Source organism: Ziziphus jujuba, chromosome 6 (assembly GCF_031755915.1).
Source record: "Ziziphus jujuba cultivar Dongzao chromosome 6, ASM3175591v1".
NCBI lineage: Eukaryota > Viridiplantae > Streptophyta > Magnoliopsida > Rosales > Rhamnaceae > Ziziphus > Ziziphus jujuba.
Window position 1 is genome coordinate 26,126,974 of NC_083384.1, and position 25,213 is coordinate 26,152,186.

Below are 25,213 nucleotides of genomic sequence, written 5' to 3' on the forward strand. Positions count from 1 at the left end.
ACTAAAATGCCTTAATGCAGCTTATCAAAACTTCGGTGTTTTTCAACTGTTTAAAGTAGTGATGTTAGCAAATCAAATTTTGCTCATTTCGTAATGTTTATGCCTTTGGTTTTTGATTTTCACTTTTTTCTTTAAAAGTTTTATTTTAGTTGTTTATAATTGGATTGTAGTTTAAATGTTAGTTATGTGTGTCTCACCTAACTAGTTTAAAAACTAGCTACAAATATTTTAAACAAAAAAAAAAAGCTAAAAATTAAAATAAAAAAATAAAATTGAAAATCATTCTAAACTGCTTATAAAATAAAATTTATTTTGATTAATTTTTTTTTCTCATTTATAAGTTATTTATGCTTGATCTCTAATTTAAAAAAAAAAAAAAACAAAAACACAAAAACACAAAAACAAAACAAAACAAAACATTGACAAAGGACACCTAAACAAGAGGTAAATAACAAGCTCTCAAAAATAAGGGTTAATTGCTTTTTAATGCTTTAAATTCTCAAGTTTCATATTTTGTATGAATTGGTATAATTACAAGCAGATCAATATCGAACAATCCATATGCCTTTTAGTTTTGTGTAGTTTAGGCCCTCAAAAGCTCCTTTGTATGTTGGACTTTATTAACTTGTATTGTAATAGCCTGTGATAGTCTGTGTTGTATTAATTTGTATTATATTAATATTGTCTATAGTGTATGGATTTGCATCGTACTGTATTATAATTTTTTTAAAAAAAATATTTTTATTAAAATAAAATTGATTATCACTGTTCATATTATTTTGTTTAAATTATTATATTATAATTAAAAAAAATTAAATTATCATTATTTTTTTCATACTATAATCAGTTTTTAAATTCTTACATTATATATGATATATTAAATTGAATTTTAATCATTATTCAAAATAATAATAATTACATTACCTAAAATTATATAATATTAAAAAAATTAAGAAAAGACCATTTAGAAAAAATAACAAAGAAAAAAGTTAATATAAACAAGTGTAGTAAATAATTCACCCCAAAAAAACAGTGCGATAATGAGGAGGAATGATTTTTTTTTTTTTTTTAATAACAAAGTGCAGGCATTGTTGAAAAAAAAATAATAATAAAAAAAAAAGGCATTGAAGCAACCCTTTTTGTTTTTTTAAAAGGTACGATTGAACGAAATAATACAATCCACCGATAACCCAACCCCCTCATGATTTAAATTTATCCAAAATAGGTTGTATGAGGTGGTGGGATCCACACCATTTTATGCACCTCCAAAAGCACATCAATTCCAACGTTTTAACATTTGGATAAGCTTTTTTTTTACTGTCTTATCTATTAAAAGTATCAAACACACCCCAACTTTAATATGGACTTTAATATTTTTAATTTTTAAATTTATATGATCTATACCTTTTAACTTTATTAACATGCAATTTAGTTTTTTATTTTTTTAAATTGTGTGATTTAGGATTAACCATTTTTGTATTTGGTATATTTTAAATTTCATAAATATTTAATTGATATTAATACTTATTTCCCATTTTAAGAAATATATATTCCTTTAAAAATTTTAAAATTATTATTCTTTTATTTGAAGGATAAATATTTTTACTATATTTAAAATATATTCAAAACTTGATTGATTATTCTATATTAAAAATATATAAATAACTACAAAATTTGATTTTTAATTAATTAATATTATATTTTATATTTTTTTTAAAAACATTTTTATAAAGACTAAATATTGAACCTAATTTAAGATAATAACCAAATATATCAACAGCAATATCTATTTTATTTTAATTCTTATCAGTATATATTCCAATATTATTAGAAATAACTATTTCATATATCAAATATGACTTTAGATTTTTCCAATAATATGATTTATAAATAAAACAATAATCAATAGAACAAAATACATAAATAGGTTTAATTCTAATTCAAAATATATTTACTTAAGAAAAACATTATTTAATATTTAAATAAAGATATTTTTGGTGAATAAGTTTAAATTAATATTTTTATTGAAAAGTTTACAATATAATAAAATTAACTATAAAAAATAGAAATAAAACATAATGAAAGCATTTAAATCTATATTAATTTAAACTTATTTCACCAAAAAAAATCTTTATTTAAATTATTAATTAATTTTTTTCCAAGAAAAATGTATTTTTTTCTTCCTTTAATGTTTTTAAATAGAATTTAAACCTATTTATAGCTTTTGTAATTTTGATTGTTAATCATTTTTAATAAACATTATTTTATTTATAAATTATATTATCTAAAAAGATAAAGGAGATAATTATATTTAGGGGTAATTAAAGTTTTCCTTTTGTTATTATTTTTTTATGTGATTATTATTATTATTATTATTATTATTATTATTATTATTATCATCATCAAGTGAGACTGGTTTAGTTGGTAAACCACTCACATATTTTTAAATAGAATTAAACTACTTATACATTTTATACTATTGATCATTAATCATTCTCTAATAAGTGTTATTTTATTTATAAACTATATTACATGAAAAATTGAACACTTAAATAGCAAAATTTGAAAAATTGCATGTGAATGGTGTTGAAGGTCCAAATCTCACAAACTTAAAAGTTGAGGGTACAAAGAGGTCACATGCAATACACATCGTTTGTAATTAGACAATTTCCCATAAATTTTACAACTTGATGGTCCAAATTGCACAATTTTAAAATTTAACATTGAAATCGCATAACCTATTAAAGTGCACTTAATCTTATACATAAAAACTCCCATATTTTGTTTGAATGGTTGACATTATCCAATCAAGAGGATTTTTCTTTTATCTTTTTTAGTTTTTTAAGGAAAAAAAGACTGATAAATGGAAGCAGGATGGATTAACCACAGGCTGAGCAAGAAATGCCCCCTCTTTCACATCCAAGTAAATGCATCATTACACTCTTAACTATACCACTCCGTTGCATGCCCTATGTATGGCCGTAAACACAAACTCCATTACACTTCACTATTCTGCCAGTTACGGTGATAGTTGTCCTTTTCTATTTCCTTCCATTAAAAATGATTGCATTTGATAAAAGGAAAAATATTGAAGAAAATTGATTCTTAAAAATTAATTTTTTGGAATTTAATTTTCCGATAATGAGTTTTTTTGAAATTTTTTTTTTTTGTAGTGATTGGTTAATTATAGAAAAAAAATAAAACTTACAAATAATTAAATAAGTTGGTATGTTAAAACTAAATGCTAAAATTGTATTTAAAGAAATAGATAAAATAAAATTTCTAGAAAATTTTAAAATAATACCACTTTTAGAGGATCCATTTTCCATCTCAATTTCTCATATTGTGAAACTTATTTTTTACTGGGATTTTTTTTTTAAAAAAAAAAAAATTATTCAAACAGAAGAAAAATTATTCAAATAGGAAAAAATTTTACTTTTCTAGATCATTATCCAAACACCCCGTAAAAGAATTACTCTCTAAAATGCATTTTTCGTCTTCCACTCTCCTTGGCCAAATGGATATCCTTTCCAATTGCTAAAAGCTCTATTGCCAGTGTTACCAGAAGGCTTCAGTCTGATCAATCGGTTTTGCCTTAAGCATCCAAAACATGAATCCAATTTGTCGGCTAGGTGAGAAAATTTTACATATAACAATTATGCCACATCACTCGTACAAAGGCCAATAATTACATGCAATATAAATCAAATGACCACAATGCTATAGAATAATTATTTAAATATCCAATCATCAACGGTTTGTTGCATCACATTATCAACACATGGATTTTATATATAATATATATTTATATTTATTTTTTATTGGACTGCTTCCTCTACATTTATCTTCCAAAGTTCAAAACTAGAAAATTTGGATTAACAGCTTCTTTCACCTTGTCGCACAAGAAATTATTAGGGCAGTTGGAATTAGCTTCCTTTTAGCTCAAACCTTTATTATTGTGCACATATTTGGATGGTTTGAGAGTTAACATAAATGTTTATCTCCACTCGAAATCTTGTTTACTTGTCAAGTTAGGTTGATTTAGTTGGTAAGCCACTTACACATATAACTAGAAAATCACGGATTCAAGAGTAAGAGAACCTTGTCTACTTCCATTGAAAAAAATGAAAAAAAATGAAAAGAGAGAGAGAGAGAGAGAGAGAGAGAGAGAGAGAGAGAGAGAGAGAGAGAGAGAGAGAGAACAAAAAGGAAAAAGAACTTGTAAATTTATTTCCATAAATTGAAGAAGATAATCAATGAGCTAGTTTTCTATCAATGTACAACACTCACACGTGAGGGCCAAAAAATATTAAGGAATTGGCATTGAGAATAGAATGGAGGAAACTCTTTTGATACAATATATTATATGAATCAATAGAGAGAGTTATAGGTAAAGCAGGTGGCAACAATGGATGCAATGCAAATCAGTAAGGAAGGAAGTAGGGTTATATTCAAGAGCCTACTTTCCCCTAAATATCCTGCCAGCGTTATAGTGCCGTCTGCAATCACTCTAGCCAGTGTTCCCGCTTCAGTTGAAAGAAGTCCGCCATTATAGGTTCCACGGGAAAGCCTGGATGACATGACTCTTGAGAGAAGTGACAAATTAACACCTGCAGGAATGCCCAAAAATCTGTGATTAAAATAGTCTCAAGAAATACATATTGTTCACCACTTTGCCATTACTTTCTTTCCATTACTTTCTTTCTTTTAGCAGCTTTATAATAAATGAGGCAAGGAAAGGGGAAAATAGACAAGTGAATTATCCTAATTAAAACTTACATTCAATCTACAAGGCATTGTAATGCTTTCAAGCAAACAACTATTCTAACTTCTAGCCCACAAAATCAATGATTGAAATGCGACATATTTACAAGTACCATTTCTTTTTATAATACAAGTTAACAAACTACTTCAAAACAGAGACAAGACCTAAAAAATGATTACATGGTCCTTTGGAGGTATCCATTTGGAAATTTATCACAACTTTCTTCATCAAAAGGTATCAGAAAATTTGCATGGCAAATAGATGCTTGATTACAATTATCTAGAGTGAATAAACCTTTGGACATGAAAAAAGAGTTAGGTGTAACATTGTTGATTTTATAATCATCTTCATAGGTTTTCAAGGGGTTTTTACTGGCTTATGCATGTACGCAAACTCCTGCAGCAAAACTACCAAAGATTTATCCCTATAAGCACTCGTGATTCAGTCTTCAACTATGGAAACAGCTAAACATTAATATGGGAACTGAATTTATAAAAGTTTTGCCCACAATTCTTAAGAGTGAGAATTACAATAGCAGACACACTATCATGCATGATTGACCATTAACATGCAACCACTTCGGTTACAAAAAATATGATAAACATAGTTGCTAATCCATGAATATGTTGGGTACAAAGAGGGGTATGTTCCCTATAACGCAAGTAATTACTTTATTATTGCTTTCCCTACCTTATTAGAACTTTTTTTTTTCCCCTTTTTTTTTTTTTTCGTGTTGGGGGGGAACCATCCTCCAGTTCCCTAATGGTTATTGTCACAACAGAATCAAATTGAATAATAAGTATCTCACCTTCAAGCACTTCAGCAGAAACGAACATGATGAGACCTGAACAGACATATTGTAATACAGAATATGGAACTATTATGTGGAAGCTCAGAACAATGCCTACGAAAACCATAATCTCAGATGCCAACAAAATTTGCCTGCAATTAGATCAATGAGAAAAATTGCATCACAAACTCAGGCAAAAATGAAGAGAACTTAAATATATACTAGAATCACTAATGGAAATAAAGATCAACAGCATTTATGAAAATCCACCTGTCTTCAAACATGTTGCTAATGTAGCTTCCCACAACAATGTTTACTGGAAGAACTGTCAGCCCTATACAAGCAAGAAAAATTGCCACTTTGCTTGTAGACCAACCAAAATAGTATGTGGTAACGACACTAGATTCTGAGAGTAGAATCTCCATTGCATACTTGAGCATGAAATATATCAACAACTGAACCTGACAAAATGATATAGAGATGATAAAGGAATTAGGTCCAAATAGAATACACTTCTAAGATATAAGATAGAGGAAAGATATTACTTCTTTTTGACGGCAACATCAATTTCTTACCATATGGAAAACATACAAACAAAATCCATCTGAATATCAAAATCATACATAGATAACTGATTTTCATGTAAACAATGATGTCAAAGATACTACTTCTAACATTAATAATCAATGTTTCAACAGTTCATGAATTTCAGAGTCAGTCAAATACCTTCACAGAGGGTGTAAGTAGTCTATATGCTGATCCAATTGAAGTGGCTGGTCTGCGAGACTCCTCAACAGCTTCTTCACTTTCATCATAGTCTTGGTCACCATCTTCATCTTCTTGCTTATCTTCTGAACTAATTAGCAGCGGTTGTTTAAGTCCTTCCTCCAGTGAATCATTCTCCATTCTTTCTGTCAATTGCAGGGTTCAATATCCAAATTAAAAACGTCTATTAAAGACATAAAAATCTCATTAATAAGCAAATGACTTGACTAAGTAAACATTTCAGAGGTATGCATCATTTGTATTTTGTTTCTTTGTTACGGGGCCAAAAGAAGGGGGAGATGGAAAGCAAAAGTTGAAATCATTACCTTTCAATTATTTAGCATTATTATTTTCAAAATATCTTTTTTAGTTATTGTATCAGAATTTAGATGATCACATTTAGATGATCACCAAGTCAAAAGAGATGCATTTTAGGACATAAATGTATTTCTCAACTACAAGATATTCAAAACAAAAGTATGAACATATTTATCTTGAAATTAAATATACTTCAATTAACAGTTTATGATTGTCTACACACACATATGGAAAAGTCAATGCACTATTGATTGTAGTTGACATACCAGCATTAGATTTCTTTGGTATCTGATTTTCTTCTGTTTCATAGATCTTGTGGTATCTGATTTAGGTAAAAATTCAGTGGTATGGATCATTTATATTTTGTTTCTTTGTTAGGGGGCTGAAAGAAGGGGAAGGGAAAACTAAAGTGTTGGGATTCACTACCTAAAACTTCAATTATTTAGCATTATTATTTTCAAAAGATCTTTTTTCGTTTTATTGTATCAGAATTTGGATGGTGACCAAGTCAAACACAGAAGTCTTTTAGAACGGCAATATTTTTCTCAACTACAAGATATTCAAAACAAAAGTATGAACATATTTAGATAGAAAATAAATTTACTTCACTTAAAAATTTTATGAATGTCTAAAACGCACATATGAAAAACCAACAAAGAATTGATAGTAGTTGACATACCAGCATTAGACTCCTGTGGTATCTGATTTTCTTCGGTTTCATGAGAAGGTTCTCTAAATGAGATCCACAACCAAATTAAATATATAAGCCATGCAACAGCCATAACCCATCCTGGCAAAGTGTCTTGATTGAATGTAAGCTTATAAATCTTAAAATTAGTTTGCAGTAAGCCAGCAAGAGCAGGACCACAAGCCATTCCAAGAGCACTGGCACTGACAAAACCTGCTGAAGCCTGCATGCGGATTTTTAGTGGTACACAGTCACTGATATAACGCCGATTAACTGCTCTAGCAGATCCCAATCTGAGATTTATATGGTACAAATTCATCAATTGATAAAAAAAGAACTTAAATTATTTTCGCACTAAACAATTCCACAATTCAAATATGTTTGGTTCTTTAATTGTTAAATTATTATTAATCTCAAAAGCTTAAGCTATAAAAAAGTGAGCTCAATTATGCATATCAACTTAATACACATCAACACTGTCCCTTGCGTGTTGGCACGGCCATTAACGGACAACAAAGTCAGGCCTTACATGTACAGACAATTACTTAAAAAAAAAAAAAAAATGGCAGTAGCAAGATTTGTATGCAACCTTTGATCCTAAAAGATTAAGCTATTAGGAAGTTGGTCCAATCATATATATCGAACTAGAATATATCAACTGCAATCATAACTTAATCTTTGTTACAGCAAATTAATATCAGAGAAATGAGCTTCACAGGCTACCATATATCAAAAGGTTTCGCAAAACTTCTTACACCTAGACAACAAAACAAGATAAAGAGCAAAACAATAAAAAAGAAAAGAAATGAACCATAACTACTATGATAACAATAAATAAAAGTCTATTTAAATGGTCATTGGAAAATGAAAATTGTCCTACTCTTCTTGTTGAATGCTCTAAACTGAAATTCAACCACCACAGCATATGAAGTTGTTATCTATAGAAGCTTTTCTTAATTATACTTCCTGAGTGAGGTCCAAAGATGGAATAGATAATTTTTACTTGAACTGATTCTAAGGATAGGAGAAAACCCAAAAACTTGGGCATCAAAAGAGCTGCAATTGGCTAAGAAGAAATTGATAGACCACGTACTAGAGTTGAAAATGATTAAAAAAAGGAAGGTTAAGCGCTGAAATGATTCCATATTTCCTAATATGTCACTTTGAATGTAATAAATTGCAATAGAGAGTAAAACATATGCATGTAACAACAAATAAATTAAAGAACCCAAAGATAGATAAATCAACAATTCTGGCAGGGATAAAGTAATCAGACGAGAAAGAAGAGGCATGAGAGACAAGGAAAACGAGGAAGAAAGAGATCACTTACCCACAGAAAAGACGACCAGCTAAAAGTACCCAAATTGAATTAAGATCATAAGCAAGAGCATACATGGTGTTTCCCACAAGAAGAACAATACTGCTGAATATAAGAGGTTTAAAGTATGATTTATTTGACCACGCACTGAAATACACCGAAGAAAAGACCTGTGCTACTGCCATACTTCCAATCACAACACCACAAACTGTTGCTGCAGCTCCAAGGCTCAAGGAGTAATCATCTGCTGTAGGGACAATAATATATGTATTGACCATATAGAGAAATGTGTTTGCTAGGTTCAAGATAAGTGACATAAAATGATATCTCTGATCATCAACTTGTTCCCCTACAGGAGTAGGGAGCTCTTCTTGCATAATGAGTGCATGTTGTGCCATAAAGTTTAGGAAATTTGTTGAATGGGTTAACCTATCTACAGCTGCTTTTATTGAATCAATGACGGGATCCTGCAGATGAAACCAAGTAACTGTTCCCATAAATTGCAAACATATTCTGACATCAAGCAACTATAGGAATAATAAAATAGTAAGAAAATCGCATTGAGTAAATGTTATAGAAACCTGGAGGGGAAGAGAAGGTTGATCATATATTGATAAGTAGCTTCCTTGACGATCTTGAAGTTCATGAAGATTACGAGACACAGCTCCTACAACAGCCCCTATCCCCTACAAGTACACTGGCGCTTTGTAAGATTTTGCACGTTTAGACAACTTGGAATTGCTAAATATAATATGATTTGAAGATAAGGATGTAGTAACTACTTATAATTATATGCCATATGTTACTTTGCATGCCCTAAAAATTAAAGAACCTAGAACATAAAATGAAAATGCAAGACTCGTCTAGAAGTCTAATAAAGTGTTCAAAAGTGTAGATGTAAAAAAGAGTTGTCTGATAGAACATATTACCACATGCTTAAACACTTGCTGCAGCTGAGAGTAAGGATGATTAGCACGAGTCTTCACATAGTAATCAGTGAATCTATAGCCAAATCGTTTATCAAACTTCTTCAGTATCTTACGTAGACCAATGGCATTGATCTCGACAAAGAACAGAAGCTTCAAAAGATCTCGCCCTACATCTCTATAAGCTTCTCGTAGTTCAGATATTTGGGATATTTCAGGTCGGTTCTGAAGAGCATCATGCTTTTCTCCCAGCTTGGCTATCCTGCTTGCAAGTAACCCTTGTTGTTCCAAGAGAAAAAGGACAATCTTCTCAATCTGAAACAGAAATACAATGAAGAAATGACATTACATATTCTACCTTACATAATAACAGCAGAACTTAGACTCTCCAATTAAAAAGAATGGGCATTCTTATGCAAGCACTTTTATGCACTGTATATGTTTCAGAAGAATTTAACAGGAAACACAAACATTAATAGATATCTATATATTTATATCTGTCTCTGCATGCTTGTGTATCACTTACAGATTTTAATTTATATCAATAATTGGATATGCAAATAACCCATGCGAATGTTGTCCAAAAAAACACCCAGAAGGACTTAACATCATATCTAAATGTTAACTGTATTCTGATATGCTTCTCAAGAGGCTTCCAGATTCAATTAGCAGATATGGTTTACGCTTCCATGTTTTAGAACTAATTCAGTCAGCAGACAAAGGATGAGCCCTTCTGTCAAATATTTAACTAATCAATTGTGTTTTTAAGAGTTAACTCAAACTGGCACAAAAACATGAGCTCTTCTCTCTAGTATTAATGAAATATTTGGAGATCATGCCAGTGAGATGAATGAACATCAAAACACCATTTCCCTGGAAATCCTGAAGCTATTAGAGCGTAAAAAAACTTTACAAATAAGATCTGTCCAGAAATCCTATTCACAATAAGATCAATCATGATATACGGAATTTAAAAATTAACAAGTAGATTGCAAGAGATACAAAACATGTCTTGATACATATACAAACAGAATATACCCATGCGTGTAATTCCTTATCTTAAATTTACAACATGTATAAATGAAAAGGCATTCCCATATACACCAACCTGACTATCCAGCATTCTTGAAAAGTCCTTAAGAACATGTCGACGATCTTGTGTACCAACTTCAATTTGATGGACATATTGTTTTACTTTTTTCTTCATTAGCTTATAGTTGATATAATATCTGAAATGAAGAAAAAAGAAAGTATTGAGTATAACATCTACAAAAAGTAGAACAGATAAGCAAATAAAAAATGATCCTAACCTCTATCATTCTCCACATATTTTCATACATAGATTTGTACTTATATTTTTTAACAAATCCATGTCACGCACCTATAAGAATACAACCTAATGACTAATTAATTTTTAAAAAAAAAAAAGATTAATATAATTGAAGATAATCACTTCTTCATTTTATTCATCTTTATAAGTTCTGTACTTGAATCTATGCCCTTACATATACAATTTGACATTCTGTATGGCAATATGTGATGGTTACAATAGATGTAGATTGTATGATAGTGTATTCTACAAAAATTCAATATCAATCATATAAGACATTAAGTAACATAGGATTACAAACAAGATTGGCTATTGATGTTAATGGCAATAATCCAATAAATGGGTAACATAAATGTATTTATACCCATTTCTATCAATTGAAAGCACATCTCTCACTAAACAATGCGAGTATGCAGATAAACAATTTTCTTTTTTTCCTTTTACTCTTTAATGAGATAAGCTTTTAAGATGTTTGTCACAATAGATTTAATATTCTGACTGCATGTTTGATTAAGTACTAAATACATTAATCATACCCTTGCCATTCTTCAATTTGTCTTTGCTTCAACTTTTTCCCAAAGGCAACCATCTTTCACTGCATATTGGATATAAAATCTTGAATGAGAGAGAGAATAAAAAGTAAAAGGAGAAGCAAAATCTAAGGCAGCAAATGCAAGAGAAATAATTCACTCTTTGAAATCAACCATACATATACTGCTTTTCAGAACTGATCAAACAATCACAAAAGCTTCTGCTAGCCTAAACAAAGCAGCTTACAGAGGAAGGAACAGCAATCTATCAATATCTCCGGTGAAGCTTACAGAGGAAGGAGCAATAATCGATCAATACATCTGGTGACTTTTGGGACTTTTTATCATTTCAAAGCAATATAAACATGTATGCTCCAGAATAAAGCCCAAAAAGTACATCTCATTAAAAAGTTGTCTATATATTGACAGATAATAATCATCATTATTCAGATTTTATAACTATTAAGAAAATACTAACACATGCAAACACACCTTTCAAGGAGACTCAAAACAAATGACAGTAAGTCTATAAGGTGGCATAAAATGAAGATGAATTATACATTTCTGGCATGAGCCCTGAAAGTAAGTCTATGAGGCGGCATAAAATGAAGATGAATTATACATTTCTGGCATGAGCCCTGAAAGACACAGACCTAACATCCTAGACAACAATAGATGAACTGAATGTCTACTCTTACTAAAAAATCTGTAACTTAAAATTCCTATTGCACAACCATTAAAAGTGAGAAAATTCATCTTGGCCAAGCTGTATGACTTAGGAACTTCAATTTTATCTGAAAAACAGAAGTCAACCATATGCATTTTACAAAACAATACTATCTCCATGTCGTAATGCTTTAAGAATAAAGAATTAAATAAGTTGCATATAAAATAAAATGTTTGAATCCATTAAACAGATAATTTAACCTAAAGTTACAAAGTAGAGCTTCCAGCTGTTTTTAAATGCCAGATTTCATTTTTATTGTATCATAATCAGAACTGACTATAAAAATAATAATAATAATAATTAACTAGCTTAGTGAACCACTGAAAGGCAAACAATACATTAACAGGACATTTTTACAATTCATTTGTCACGATATTCTAACTACACAAAACGTTGAGGGATGCTATCTTTTCCTGATCCACAACCCAACTAAATGGATCCATAACTACCATGATTTTTTTTTTTTTTTTTTTGAAAAAATAAAATAACCATGGTTATTATCAAACAGTTTGACACCATAACCAGATTGGCTAAGAATTCAATGAAGCATTCCAGCTTAAAAGAATAGCACCCTCCAGTCAAAATATAAATTTGAACAAGCAACATTTCCCCATAGATAATTTTCATCCAACTTACACTTAATTTTATTTTCCTTTTTCTAAATAATCTACTGTTCTAATTAGAATGCTTATCCAGACTAGCAGCCTGCTTATGCAAGCCGTCTAAATAGTTTTGAACATAAAAAAATAAATAAAAATAAAAAAATAATAATAATAATAAAACATACTTTATATAGTTCTAAGAGCTTATATACTCAATTAACACGCTAACCGTATTCTCATAAATGAACCGCCTAATTTGACCAAGTCCACCAAAACACACCAGCAGCCAATTCTCAACACAACAAAGATCCACTTATACATATATCAAAACCACCTAAAGTCATCTTATCATAAATAAAATAAATAAACAAAATTATTGTAAAGGTGAAAAAAAAAAAATATTAATTAAAATCATGCTATATGTCTAAATTACTATACAACTTGAAAACACAAAGATTTGAACTTCCACTTCAACAAGCGAACTAATATACAATTATTTCAACAACAGATTTGAATCAAACTATTCCAGTACAAGCAACTTATATTACAAAAATTTCATCATTCGGTTGCAGAGAAATCTTCAGAAAAGGAAAAAATAAATAAATACATAAATAAAACCAAAAAATCAATTCGAAATTCACACACTCTCTGCGTTAAGAGCTTCACGAGACTCAAAGAGACACTAATGGAAGGAATAATATAAGATTTCGAATCTCTATTATCTTTTTTTCTTTCCTTTTTTTTTTTTCCGTTTTTCTCCGAATTCTCAGCACGCAAACAGAGCACGATCTCACAATCACAAACACATATAAACCTGTGTTTAATATAAATGCCTACAGACACATGTATTTATGTATGTAGACGTGTATTATATATATATATATATATATATGTATAATCGAAAATTTGAAAGTTTGGATTACCGAATTGAATGTTTCTTCGAAGAAAGACGCTTTTTCCAGATAGAAATTTTAGATGACCATCAACGAGTGGCAGAGAGATAAGAAATTTAAAAAGAAAAAAAAGGAAAAAATATCAAAATGATGGCGGCGAATTGAAAGCGGAAACGGAAAACGAAAAAAGTTTTGAAAAATGATGGAAAACTTTTTGTTTAGGTGGAAAAGGCAAAAGAAAATATAGAGTGGGAATGGAGAGGAAAACGAAATTACAAGAAGAAACAGCCTTCCTTATAAATGGATTCGGAAGGAAAGAGAAAAGAGAAGCGAGAAGCGATTAACTGGTCCACAGAGAAAGCGGATCTTTTAATTATTATTATTATTGCTTGTTGTGGGATATAATTGGAATTTTCCATAAGATTTTGGCTTTTTAAGGAAAATGAAAATTTGCACAATATATATCACATGTGGCCCCGTACGCTGTACAAAAATCTGTAGCTGCCGCTATTGTGATGTTTTACGTCATCAGGGACCCATTTGTTTTTTCTTTTACTTTTTTTGTTTTTTTCTTTGTTTTTTCTTGTTTTTGTTTTTTTGGAACTGGAAACATGTGGCCAATAATATATATTTCGGAATCATTAATGTTTTTTTCATTATCTCCTTGCTTAAATTACGGGAAAGGATTTTTCTTAGCAAAACAAAAAATAAATAAATAAATAAAAAATTATGACATAGAATTACTCTGCTTGGATCGGGGTCACAAATTTGGACTATATTAGCATCATTGATCAATATATATATATATATATATATATATATATATATATATATATATATATAATTTTTGGATTTGATAAAATGTATATCACATTCAAGGATTCTTAATTATTAGGTCCATTTATTTTCAATTTAAAAGTTTATTTATCTTCAATTTAAAAGTTTAAAAATTTAAAAATATCTTTATTGAAAATTTATTGTATAGAGTTTTATTATTTATTATCATAAGGATAACGGTTACTAGTTTATATAATAAATTTTAATTGATATGTTTAATTTTATTATTTTTTATATTAATATTTTAAAAATAAATTATTTAGTGGTAATGATTTAAATTATTTATTTTTTTAAATAAAATTTTAGTATATCATTAAATTTATATTTGAATATTTTTTTGAATTGTAAATTTCAATCTTTGGTATGAATAAATAAGTCAATAATCATCAAAAATAAATTTTAGTTCAATAAAATAAAATGAATTTTAGTTGAAACTAACTAACTATATATATATATATGTTACTTATATAGCATATGTATTCCATATAATGGATATGCTATGTCATCTAGTGTTATTTTCATTTAGGATAAATTTCATTTAGATCTTTTTGATTTTACCCCAATTACTTTTTAATCTCATTTTTTTAAATCATCATTAATCTGCTTTTAATTTTCTAAATATATATTAAAAAAACATAATTATTCATCCATCACCTTTTACAAGTTAATTTTAACAGTTAAAATGCAAATCTGTAATTTGACAATGTTATTTAATTATAAAACACTAGTTTTTTTCCAAGAGAAAAAAAAAAAAAGAGAAAAATAAACCCTCATGTTATATAAAATTTGATTTGTTTTAATAAATATCGAAAATTAAATGGAGGTTAGTGATGATTTGTCAAAAAGTATGAAATCTAAATATATTGAGGACACAGTCGGGAGGGTCAAAATGAAATTTGGTCTTTTCAATTATCATATACAATATAAATCAAACAACCACATCATACAAATATTAAAATAAAAAATATAAATCCTGTCAGATAATTATTGAGTGTTGACCATAAATGAATAGTGGGCCAAGTTATGACACCACGTATCCATAAACTACTTATCTAAAAGAGTTTCTTTTGTTTTTATTTGTAGGACATTATTAGACCCTGTTTAGAAATGTCAAAATTTTTTAAAAAAAAAATAATTTTTAAAAATTTATTTTCAAAAATTAGTTTCTAAAGATCAATTTTTATTTTTTATAAATAATTTTTCAAAATATTTGGTTTGTATCAAAATATATAAGATTTATAAATAATTAATTAATTTTTGCTCAAAAAATTGAGAAATTTTTTTAATAAAATATATAAAACTAGTTTTGTGAGAAATTTTAAAATTATATATATTTTTTTTGAAGAATTCATTTTCTACTCTGTTTTTTCACGTTATGAAATTTAATTTTCTATGGGCCCACAATTTCCTTTTATACATACCATCCAAACGTAAGAAATTTTTTTTTTTTCCCATTGAATTTCAAAATCCACATTCTCAAACCGGATCTTAAAAAAAAACCAATTTTACAAAAAAAATAAATAAATAAATAAGAAGAAGAAGAAGAAGAAAAAAAAAAAAGAAAACTATTATTTCTTCTAATAAAAGTTTAAATTTTCTCCAAAATAATAAATAAATAAATAAAATTGTTTTTAGGAATGTCACGCTGGTTCCTTCAGGGCCAATAAAAGATGAGGTAATTTTTTATTTTTCATTTATTATCCAAAAAAAAAAAAAAAGATGATGATGTAATTTGCTTCCATAATGCGTATTACCTAATTTATTTATTCACCCATCATCTGTATATATTCAATTTCTAAAATGATCATATATTGATACAACAGTAGTAATCTTAAAAATATTTTTTGTTTTGTTTTGTGTTTTTTTTTTCAAACAAACATTACGAAAGAACATCATTACAAAGATCATCTTGGATCGGATGCAGAGAATCCTAGCTCCTCCATCCAAATTTCATAAGAACTCAAACCTAAATCATAAGGGGCAGGCTCATGAGCTACACTGTTGCAACACTTTGCTGACAAAAGTCACATTACAAACAAATAGCTGCTTGATACTTTTTCCACCAGTAAGCAATTCACACTCAAATCATCAAAATCTTCATTAATCAAATGTAATTGCATGCTTACCAACCCACCACTATCTTCATGAGTACAACTTGTGAGTCACTAGAGATCTCCCACAAGTAAATCCAGCCTGAAAACTAGTTGCGTCCCTAAATTGTCCCACGGCTCAACAACAAGAGGGCTGCATAAACACTTGAATGGCTTAGCCATAGCTGACATTAGCTCTTCACATGGATTACACACCATAACTCTGATGCCAACCTTGCCAGCCATCCCATTCCCTAGCTCATCCACATTAATTGTCAATTCACTTTAACCTCACGGCTCCACCCAAGACCATGTTTGTTGATTAGCCTCCTTAACATCCATGCGCAAACTTGCCATACTCTCCAACAATCATTTATCTGTCTTGATTTTGTTACCATGAACAATATCATTAGCACACATCTCCTTTTGGAAATTATAAGTTAAATTAGCGAAAGATAAAATTGGAAAAAAAAATTCTTGCACAAATATCAATAGATAGAAAATATATATATATAAAAATTCAATTAATTAGATAAACATAACAACTCAATAAAATAGTATCATGTTAAAGACATAGGAAATTGAAAAATACTATTTGTCAGCACTGATTATTAAAAGTACTAATAGAACCTAAATGTTATGCTGTAATTTAATTGGCTATCTTTAAATGATTTGCTTTTTTATATTAAATTTTTAATATTCAAAAATAAATGAATATAACTAATTAATATTTGTCATATAAACCTAGATCCCATATATAATGATCACCAATAATAACAAATAATGAAATTGTAAATGGAATTATACTAAAGGTATCAACTAACCTATTAGTAATTCAAATAAATAAATAGGTTGGTAAATAGGTTAGTTAGTAACTTGAATTTGACTTGAACTTCAATGTTATGTATTATAGGCTCATTTTAACGACAAAATATTTACATTTGCATTGACATAGTTTATAATGGATCACTATTTTGTTGCCGTTTAATAGCAAACTTATAAAACAAAAAAAAAAAAAAAATTATGACAATGCCCTTTTTCTTTTTCTTTTTGCCTTCCATTTTTCATCTTCCCCATATAAAATTGTTGTCGTCTATAGTTCACATGTCTTCATTTATATTGTTCGGTCATTTTTCGTGTACCCCATTGAAAAGCACGTGGAATTGGTTTTAAAAATCATACAATTCATGCATCTTGTTGTCATATAATAATAATAATAATAATAATAAAGATTAAACAGTATTACAACGTTGCTGAACATATATTTTTGTGCAATACCATTTTTCTGGGCATAATCACACAGGATATATTGGATGTTGGCAATATTTTGATGCTGCAAAACTTTTTCTTTTTTTTCATACATGTGATTAGTAGTCTTTCAAAATGACACCAACATAATCTGGGCAACTATGCCAGTATAATAAAATTATTTTTGGCATGTTTAGATATTCAACAAATTGTTTTTGTAGAAACAATCCAATGATAGAAATCATTATTTTCTTCGTAAATTATTTGAAGTTGTTGCTGAATTTTGATACAAGCTGGAATGATACTCATCTTGTATAAGAGCATCCTCAATGAACTTTTTAAATATGAAATTTTTTTTATTTTAAAGAGACAATATTTAAAAAATGAGCTCCAATAAACTTTTTATTTTAACTTTTTAATATAAAGAGTTGGTTTGGCTCTCCAAATGTAGAGAGCCAAAACCATTTTTTATTTCGATATTATATTTATTTAATTGAATGTAACACATTTTTCTATGCCACTATTATAATATTTAAACAAGTAGGTAACTCATATAAAAGAGAGATGCTACAAGTAAAACAATAAATGTTTATATAAAAAATAAAAATAAAGAGCTTAAATAGAAAGTTTGTTGGAGAACATTTTCAAATTTTACTAGTTATTTTAAAAGATGCTCTTTATTATAAAGAATGTACTTTTTTACCTTAAACAGTCTATTGGGGATGCTCTAACCCCCAACTTTATAGCCTGAAACTGTGTCAACCTGAGTAAAAATGATGTTGTCTCGACTTGATTCTCAATTGACTCAACTTGAACTCTGAGTTGATCGACTTTCGTTCTCGAGCTGAGGTCGTGGATATGACCTGAAAACCAAAGAAAACCATAAAGGGGTGTCAATAGCAGTGCTAGCGCAAACCCTCTAATGCTCAAGTCAGAGATAAAGTAGTAGATCATGCTTTAAAGGAGTGCCATTAGAGAGAGGGAGAGAGAAGAAGAAAAGAGAGCAATTGAAGAGCCAAAAAGATCCCGAGCGACAATGAACCTGTTCCATTTGCAACACTTGGCATGTGCACTGTAGGATGAGTGCCACGTGGTTCTTTCCCTCTAGTTCAAGAAGGGCAAGTGCATTGTAGGATGAGTGCCACATGGTTCTTTCCCTCTAGTTTAAGAAAGTTCTTTCCATGTACAATAGCTTTTGGCATCTCATGAGATAAAAGTTGAAAATAGTGACAAGCTCAGCCTATTAGGAACTTGAATGTTATTGTTTGAATCTAGTTTGTTTGATTATCTGACCTAGCTCATTTGAGGTCTTAGATGATGGCATGATAGGTGGTGTCTTTAGATTGGTTGAGCTCAATGGAAACAACACACACCTCCACGTGTTCAGCACATGTCCTTTACTATTCATTCTTTTTTAGGCTCCAAGCTGAATCTAAAGTGAGTTCAAACTCGCCTTAATGATGTACTTCTGATGTTAAGGCATGTCATTCAGCACAAGCTTCTTTCTGATGACATCGAGATTGTACCTGATGATTAGGTTGTCTTGTTCCTTCCTTAGAGCAAATCAACGTGAGGTTGTTTAGGTCATCAGCAACTTGAGGTCCCATGACCTAGGGTCATTCCACGACCTAGGGCTATTATGCGACCTACTTTGCTCCATAACTTGAGATCGTTTCTTCTCTTTTTGAGGTCGTTCTTTAATTGAGCCTGCTTAGGTGAGTTGAGTGAAAATCTACCCATAACAAGTTCAAATTTTCTCATCTCCACTATCACAATATACATATATATTAACGACTAATTGTCAAATATATATATATATATATATATATATTCAACAGACCATATCCTACAATTACAAAAGAATTAAATAATTTTTTTCATTTTGGGGTAAACAACAAATTAAAGATGTTATTTCACCCCAAGAAAAATAAAATAAATAAAGAAAGTGAAAAAGAAATTAAGAATGCCTATGAAAATTCTAAACATTTCTCTTATTGTTTTTTTCTTCTTTTTTCTTTTTTAATTTTTTTTGTAACTAATTTTTATGAATGTTATTCTCATTATCTTATTTTTTAATTTTATTGATCGTAATACTTTCAGTGGGATAGGATATGGGCTTGACAGGAATCCAACCTGTCGTGCATACTCGACACTATAATACTCCTAACTCTTCAGTATCCTAGTATATATAAGGATATATAATATATGTCCTAATTTTGGAAAGCATTTTTTTTTTGGGCTAAAATATCATTTATATAACAGAAAGTCAACAAGGCTAAATTATGAGACAACAAAAAAACAATACCCTAGAATTATCCTTTTGAATTGAAGATGATAATTCCTAAGGGAGATGGTAGCAATCAAAAGAATCAAAATTAGCATTTAGCACCCATCTAGCAAGATGGTGAGTAGAACAATTGCTAGATCTAGGAACCCAACCAAAAAGACAAGAAGCAAAAGAAGAAGCTATAGCAACAATGTTTTGAGTTAAGGAAAGCACTCCAAACCAAGTCTGGGAAAATTATTTGAATCCAAGTCTTGAATGACTAACAAAGCATCAGCTTCACACAAAACGTGAGACCAACCTTTCATCATAGGCACTTTTAAAGCCAATTTTATTGCTAAAATTTTAGCAATTTCCATAATATCTAAATGAATACAAGATACCCCAAATTCAAGAATCTCACCTTGAGAGTTTTCTGGCCAAAACTCCCAAAGCAGCCAAGCCATCTTTTATTGAAGCATCTAAATTCAATTTGATCACTTTAGAGTAAGGAAAAACCCATCGATTAGATATAGAAACATGCTCCTCCTTCAAAGATAGGACCTTGCAATCTCTACAAGAAGTTGCAAATTCCTCAAAACGTTTATCTATAAGGGCTAAAACTTGAGAAGCATCTAAGTGCTTATGATCAAACAAATTTAAATTTCTGCACCTCCAAAATTGATCAATAACCTAAGCACCATAAAAAGATATAAAACTTGGAGAAATAAATAAAATAAAATTTAAAAAAAAGAAAAAAAAGAAACACAATAACTAGGAGGATTGAGAATAAACCATAATAACTCTCTTACATGAGAAAAGGAAAGCTTGTTTATTCTCAATGACCATTTACCTCCAAACCACAAACTTTTAAGGTATGAATACCATTATTAGCCACCTTTGAAAGAAAAATCTTAAGACATTCATGAATCTTGGACTTCCAAAGGACTTTCTACAAATCATCTCTCACTCTAACTTCTTTAGATGCCACAAGCAACTTGAAAACTACAAAAGAAAGCAACTTGGACTACCAAGACTAAATTCTATCCTCCACCCTTTTTGATAATAGATTGAAATTACTCAATACTTCATTTAGGAACGAACAAGAATTGCCAAGATAAGTAATATTATTTGATAGCTTTTTCATGCCTCAGAGGTGTTTAATATTGGCTTTAGTACTTCCATGAACCTTGGCAAAAAAGAAAACTGCACCATTTATCTATAACACTCCCATCCAAGAAAAGGATGCGAATTTGAACTTTTGACCAAGGTTAACTAGGGTTGACCAAATGGGTTTGACGTTTTACTGTAAGAGGAATTTCTGTTTGACCGAGGCACCATGACAAAGTACTCATCAACTAAGTTCGTAGACTAATAGTATATCAAAATCAGAACTGAAATTGAAAAGTTATAGTCATAACAAAGTGCGGTCCAGATTGATCGGTGAGCTTGAGGTTCACTTTTTATTTGTATGGATTTTGATTTTTGACTTATATACCATGTGATAGTAGTCGTTGATACGAGTCCATAGACTAGTAACACACTTAAATTGGACTTACAATTGAAAAGATATGGATATGTAAAATTGCGTTTATTTTTTGGGACTGAATTTACGTAGTAGTTTTGTTAAAGCATGCAAAGAGATTTTGAAAAATAACCTAAAGGACGCTATGTGTCACCAACCCATGGATGGTATGTGGCACTCCTCTTTTTTTCTTTTTCTTTTTCTTCTCTCCTCCTCCCCCCCCCCCCCCTCTCTCTCTCTCTCTCTCTCTCTCTCTCTCTCTGTGTCTCAGCTCTAGCCAATTTGGTTCCCATTTCGGCTACCATGGGTTACACATGCCGGCCCTGTGAGAAGCCCACCTCACAGTGACTCCGGTAGCCAAGTTTCATGGCCAGTCCCCACCATATGCACCCAGATCAGGCCGACAAAGCCACCAGCGGTAGTTTTCCATTTTTTGACAATGCCGCCGTTTTTTGTCAGACCCATTTTGATCTTGTACCCTATCTCCCTATTTTGGACCTTCTGATAGCAAATATGACATCTATTTTTCCAAATTCTCGGTCATTTTAGAGATACATTAATTTGAAATTTGATCAAAAATTTTCAACCATTCTAAAACCACTGGCATCGAGTTCGGGGTGTTTGAGCTAAGTATTTTTTATCCTTATTTTTCAAGCTTTCATTTGATATATAGTTTGCTAATTTTGGTTGAGTATTGAAAATTTCACCATTTTTGAGCTAATCTTGAAATTGCTATAAAAATTTACCTGTATTGGAAGTTTCCAAAGTAATACTCAGTGTATTTAGGTCCTTAATGATTAGGAGAAACTTAAGAGATGTTTAATTTCATGAAATTGAGTATAAGTGGAAAATTTTCAATTTTAAGGCAATAGGCCATTAGGCTTTGTTGCACAGTTAGACCGTTGGTGATTAAATTTTGGACCTTAAACATGAAATTTAGTATAAGTAGAAAAATCCAAATTTTAGGGCAATAAGCCATGGGGCTTGATTGCACAATTAAACAGCTGGTGATTAAATTGTGGACCTTAAACACATATTGATAGTCCTGATTATTTATATTATTTTTTTTATGGAAGCCGAACTAATGTTTTTGGTGTATTATAGACATTTGGATGAGACAAGTAGCTAATCTTACGATGAAACAAGAATATGCAGCATCAATACTATGAGAGGATGTGTTAATGCATTTTTTTTTTCTATGAATTTTTGTAAGTATGTTTATTGTGTTTAATTGGGATTATTCTATGAAGTTTAGAGCTAGCATATTATTTTATTATTAATATTTATATCAGCAAATGTATTTTATGAATTAACTGCAAAATGGAAATGTTTTTGTTTAATTAGTTTTATTTGTTAGTTTAAATTTAAATGCTAGAATGTGATTTTTGGAGGTTGATTTGAAAGTGATTTGGTTTTTCTAAAGTAAATTAGGTATAATTGGATCTTTAATTATTATTATTATTATCATTATTTTGACCTTGAATTTTTAATGTGGCTTTTCTCAACCATGATATTTATATATATATATATATATATGCATTTGTTGTGTGATTGTATTTGTGTGTGGGTGTGTACGTATAATTGTAAATTTGCAAAAATAATTATTTTTATTTATTTATTTGAGTTAATTGTAGAATTAAAAAGATATTAATTTCTATGGTTTCTTTTAAATGTTTCCCAGCTATAATTTTGACTACAATCTATATACGAATTGTGAAATAATTTCTCATAAATTTAGCCTTGATAAAGTAAATATGTATGCCAATATTAATTATTTATATTTATTTATTTAAGTTAGTTGTAGAATTAAAAAGATATTAATTTCTATGGTTTCTTTTAAATATTTCCACGCTATAATTTTGATTGCAATTTATATATGAATTGCGAAATATTTTCTCATAAATTTAGCCTTGATAAGGTAAATATGTAATTAAAATATGTTTGCATAATTCTATAATTATATATTTATATGTGCTATGATTTTTATAAGATTAATTGTTATTAATTGTTGGTTTATTAAACTTATATGTTTGTTTATTTATTTATTTATTTATGCTGATCTAAAAGAATTAAATGTTGTTAAAATATTTAATATTAAAATGATATTACCGTAGTACATTTCTTTAAAATTATATTTTGGATTTTATAAATATTTATTTATTTGTTTGTTTGTTTAAAATAATTAAATTATGATTTCAAAAATATAATAATGAATAGTTGGCGATTTTAAAATTGTATATTTTATATGATTAATTAATTTGTAGATGCACCATAAATTATTGATATTCTATACTGTTATATTTATAGATTAGTGCACATATTATATTTAGTCATCTTTTATAAACTGTTGCGAACGAGAGTAGACAAGTATTTTACGATGATAATATTAACCACCTTTCCAATGATCAAAGAATAACAAATTTAGTCATTCCTATAGACACTAAAATTATTTATTCTTAAAATAAATTGCTATTTTAATTAATTATTACTTTAGACTGATTATATGATGATAAAATTGTTCATGTGAATCCATGTTATATAAGCTATGGATAGTAATAATTATAAATTGAAAATTATTAAATTAAAAATTAATTAAAAACATAAATGTATATATATATATATATTTTTTTTTTTTTTTTTTTTTGGGTGGAACATAAATGTATATTATATATCCACCGAAGTCACCTTTGCATAGCGGGACCTTTCAGTCTCGGTATGGTCGCCCAATATGATATGGCGTGAGATCAGGTGGCAAGAGTGTAAATTTGCACTTCCTGTAAAATCATTAAACTGTTTCCTCTTTTTGGCCTTTACAGCCAATAATTGTTTAATAATGAGCTGCAGATTTCATTCACAAGTAAAATAAATAATCATTCATTAAAAAAAAAAGTAAAATAAATAATCATTTCACCAAGAAAAGTAAAAGATAATTACTCCAAGTCGCACATCATATATTAAAAGAAAGTAAAAGTAAAATAAATATTATTTACTTATAATAAACATATTCCTACACAATTAAATAAAAAGTGGGCGTTTTGGTATTTATGAACAATATAATGAGTATCAGTGGAATACTAGAATTCGATCACTCAATTTATTATTATTCTTATTATGAACAATATAATGAGTATCAGTGGAATACTAGAATTCGATCACTCAATTTATTATTATTCTTATTATTATTATTTTTAACTTGGATTTTTCTAGTATTATTTATATATATGGTGAAGGAAATCAAATTGAGGATTATTGTCAAGTCTCCACAGTCATACTTCAGATTTTTTTCTTTAAAAAAAAAATAAATATGTCTCAATAAAATAATATTATATAATTTAATTTATACAAAAATCAGATTACTTTTTATTCCCTTAAAAAGAATAACATATAGTAAATAATTTAGAAAGGAAAGCATTAATATAGAATAAGAAAAGAGACAAAAGTAGAGACAGAGGAATTACCCAAAAAAAAAAAAAAAAAAAAGGAGAGACAGAGGGGTAAGATTTGGATTTATGTAATGGGTCATTTTATACACACTATCAAACATATTGGTTGCACAATAATCCATGCATATCCATTTTAAAATTTATTTTTATTAACT

General features: G+C 29.0%; 1 protein-coding gene across 1 annotated transcript; it reads right to left on the bottom strand.

Moving 5' to 3' along the window:
* Positions 1-4,209: 4,209 nt before the first annotated feature.
* LOC107434887 (SPX domain-containing membrane protein At4g22990) lies at positions 4,210-14,001 on the bottom strand. Its single transcript, XM_016046396.4, has 11 exons — positions 13,683-14,001; positions 11,437-11,495; positions 10,679-10,799; positions 9,574-9,885; positions 9,226-9,330; positions 8,657-9,111; positions 7,318-7,619; positions 6,282-6,466; positions 5,826-6,016; positions 5,574-5,707; positions 4,210-4,610 (listed from the first exon to the last, which is right to left on the bottom strand). Exons 2-11 carry the CDS (start codon positions 11,487-11,489, stop codon positions 4,372-4,374), a joined length of 2,097 nt encoding a protein of 698 aa, XP_015901882.1. The 5' UTR covers positions 11,490-11,495; positions 13,683-14,001; the 3' UTR covers positions 4,210-4,371.
* Between the last annotated feature and the right edge of the window lie 11,212 nt (positions 14,002-25,213).

Excerpts from the sequence above, each read along its gene's own strand:
- LOC107434887 (XM_016046396.4), bottom strand. The coding sequence starts at position 11,489 with ATGGTTGCCTTTGGGAAAAAGTTGAAGCAAAGACAAATTGAAGAATGG. Across the intron at positions 6,017-6,281 it reads TACTTACACCCTCTGTGAAG|GTTCAGTTGTTGATATATTT; the intron begins GTATTTGACTGA and ends TCATTTTGTCAG. Across the intron at positions 4,611-5,573 it reads TTCTGCTGAAGTGCTTGAAG|GTGTTAATTTGTCACTTCTC; the intron begins GTGAGATACTTA and ends GCATTCCTGCAG.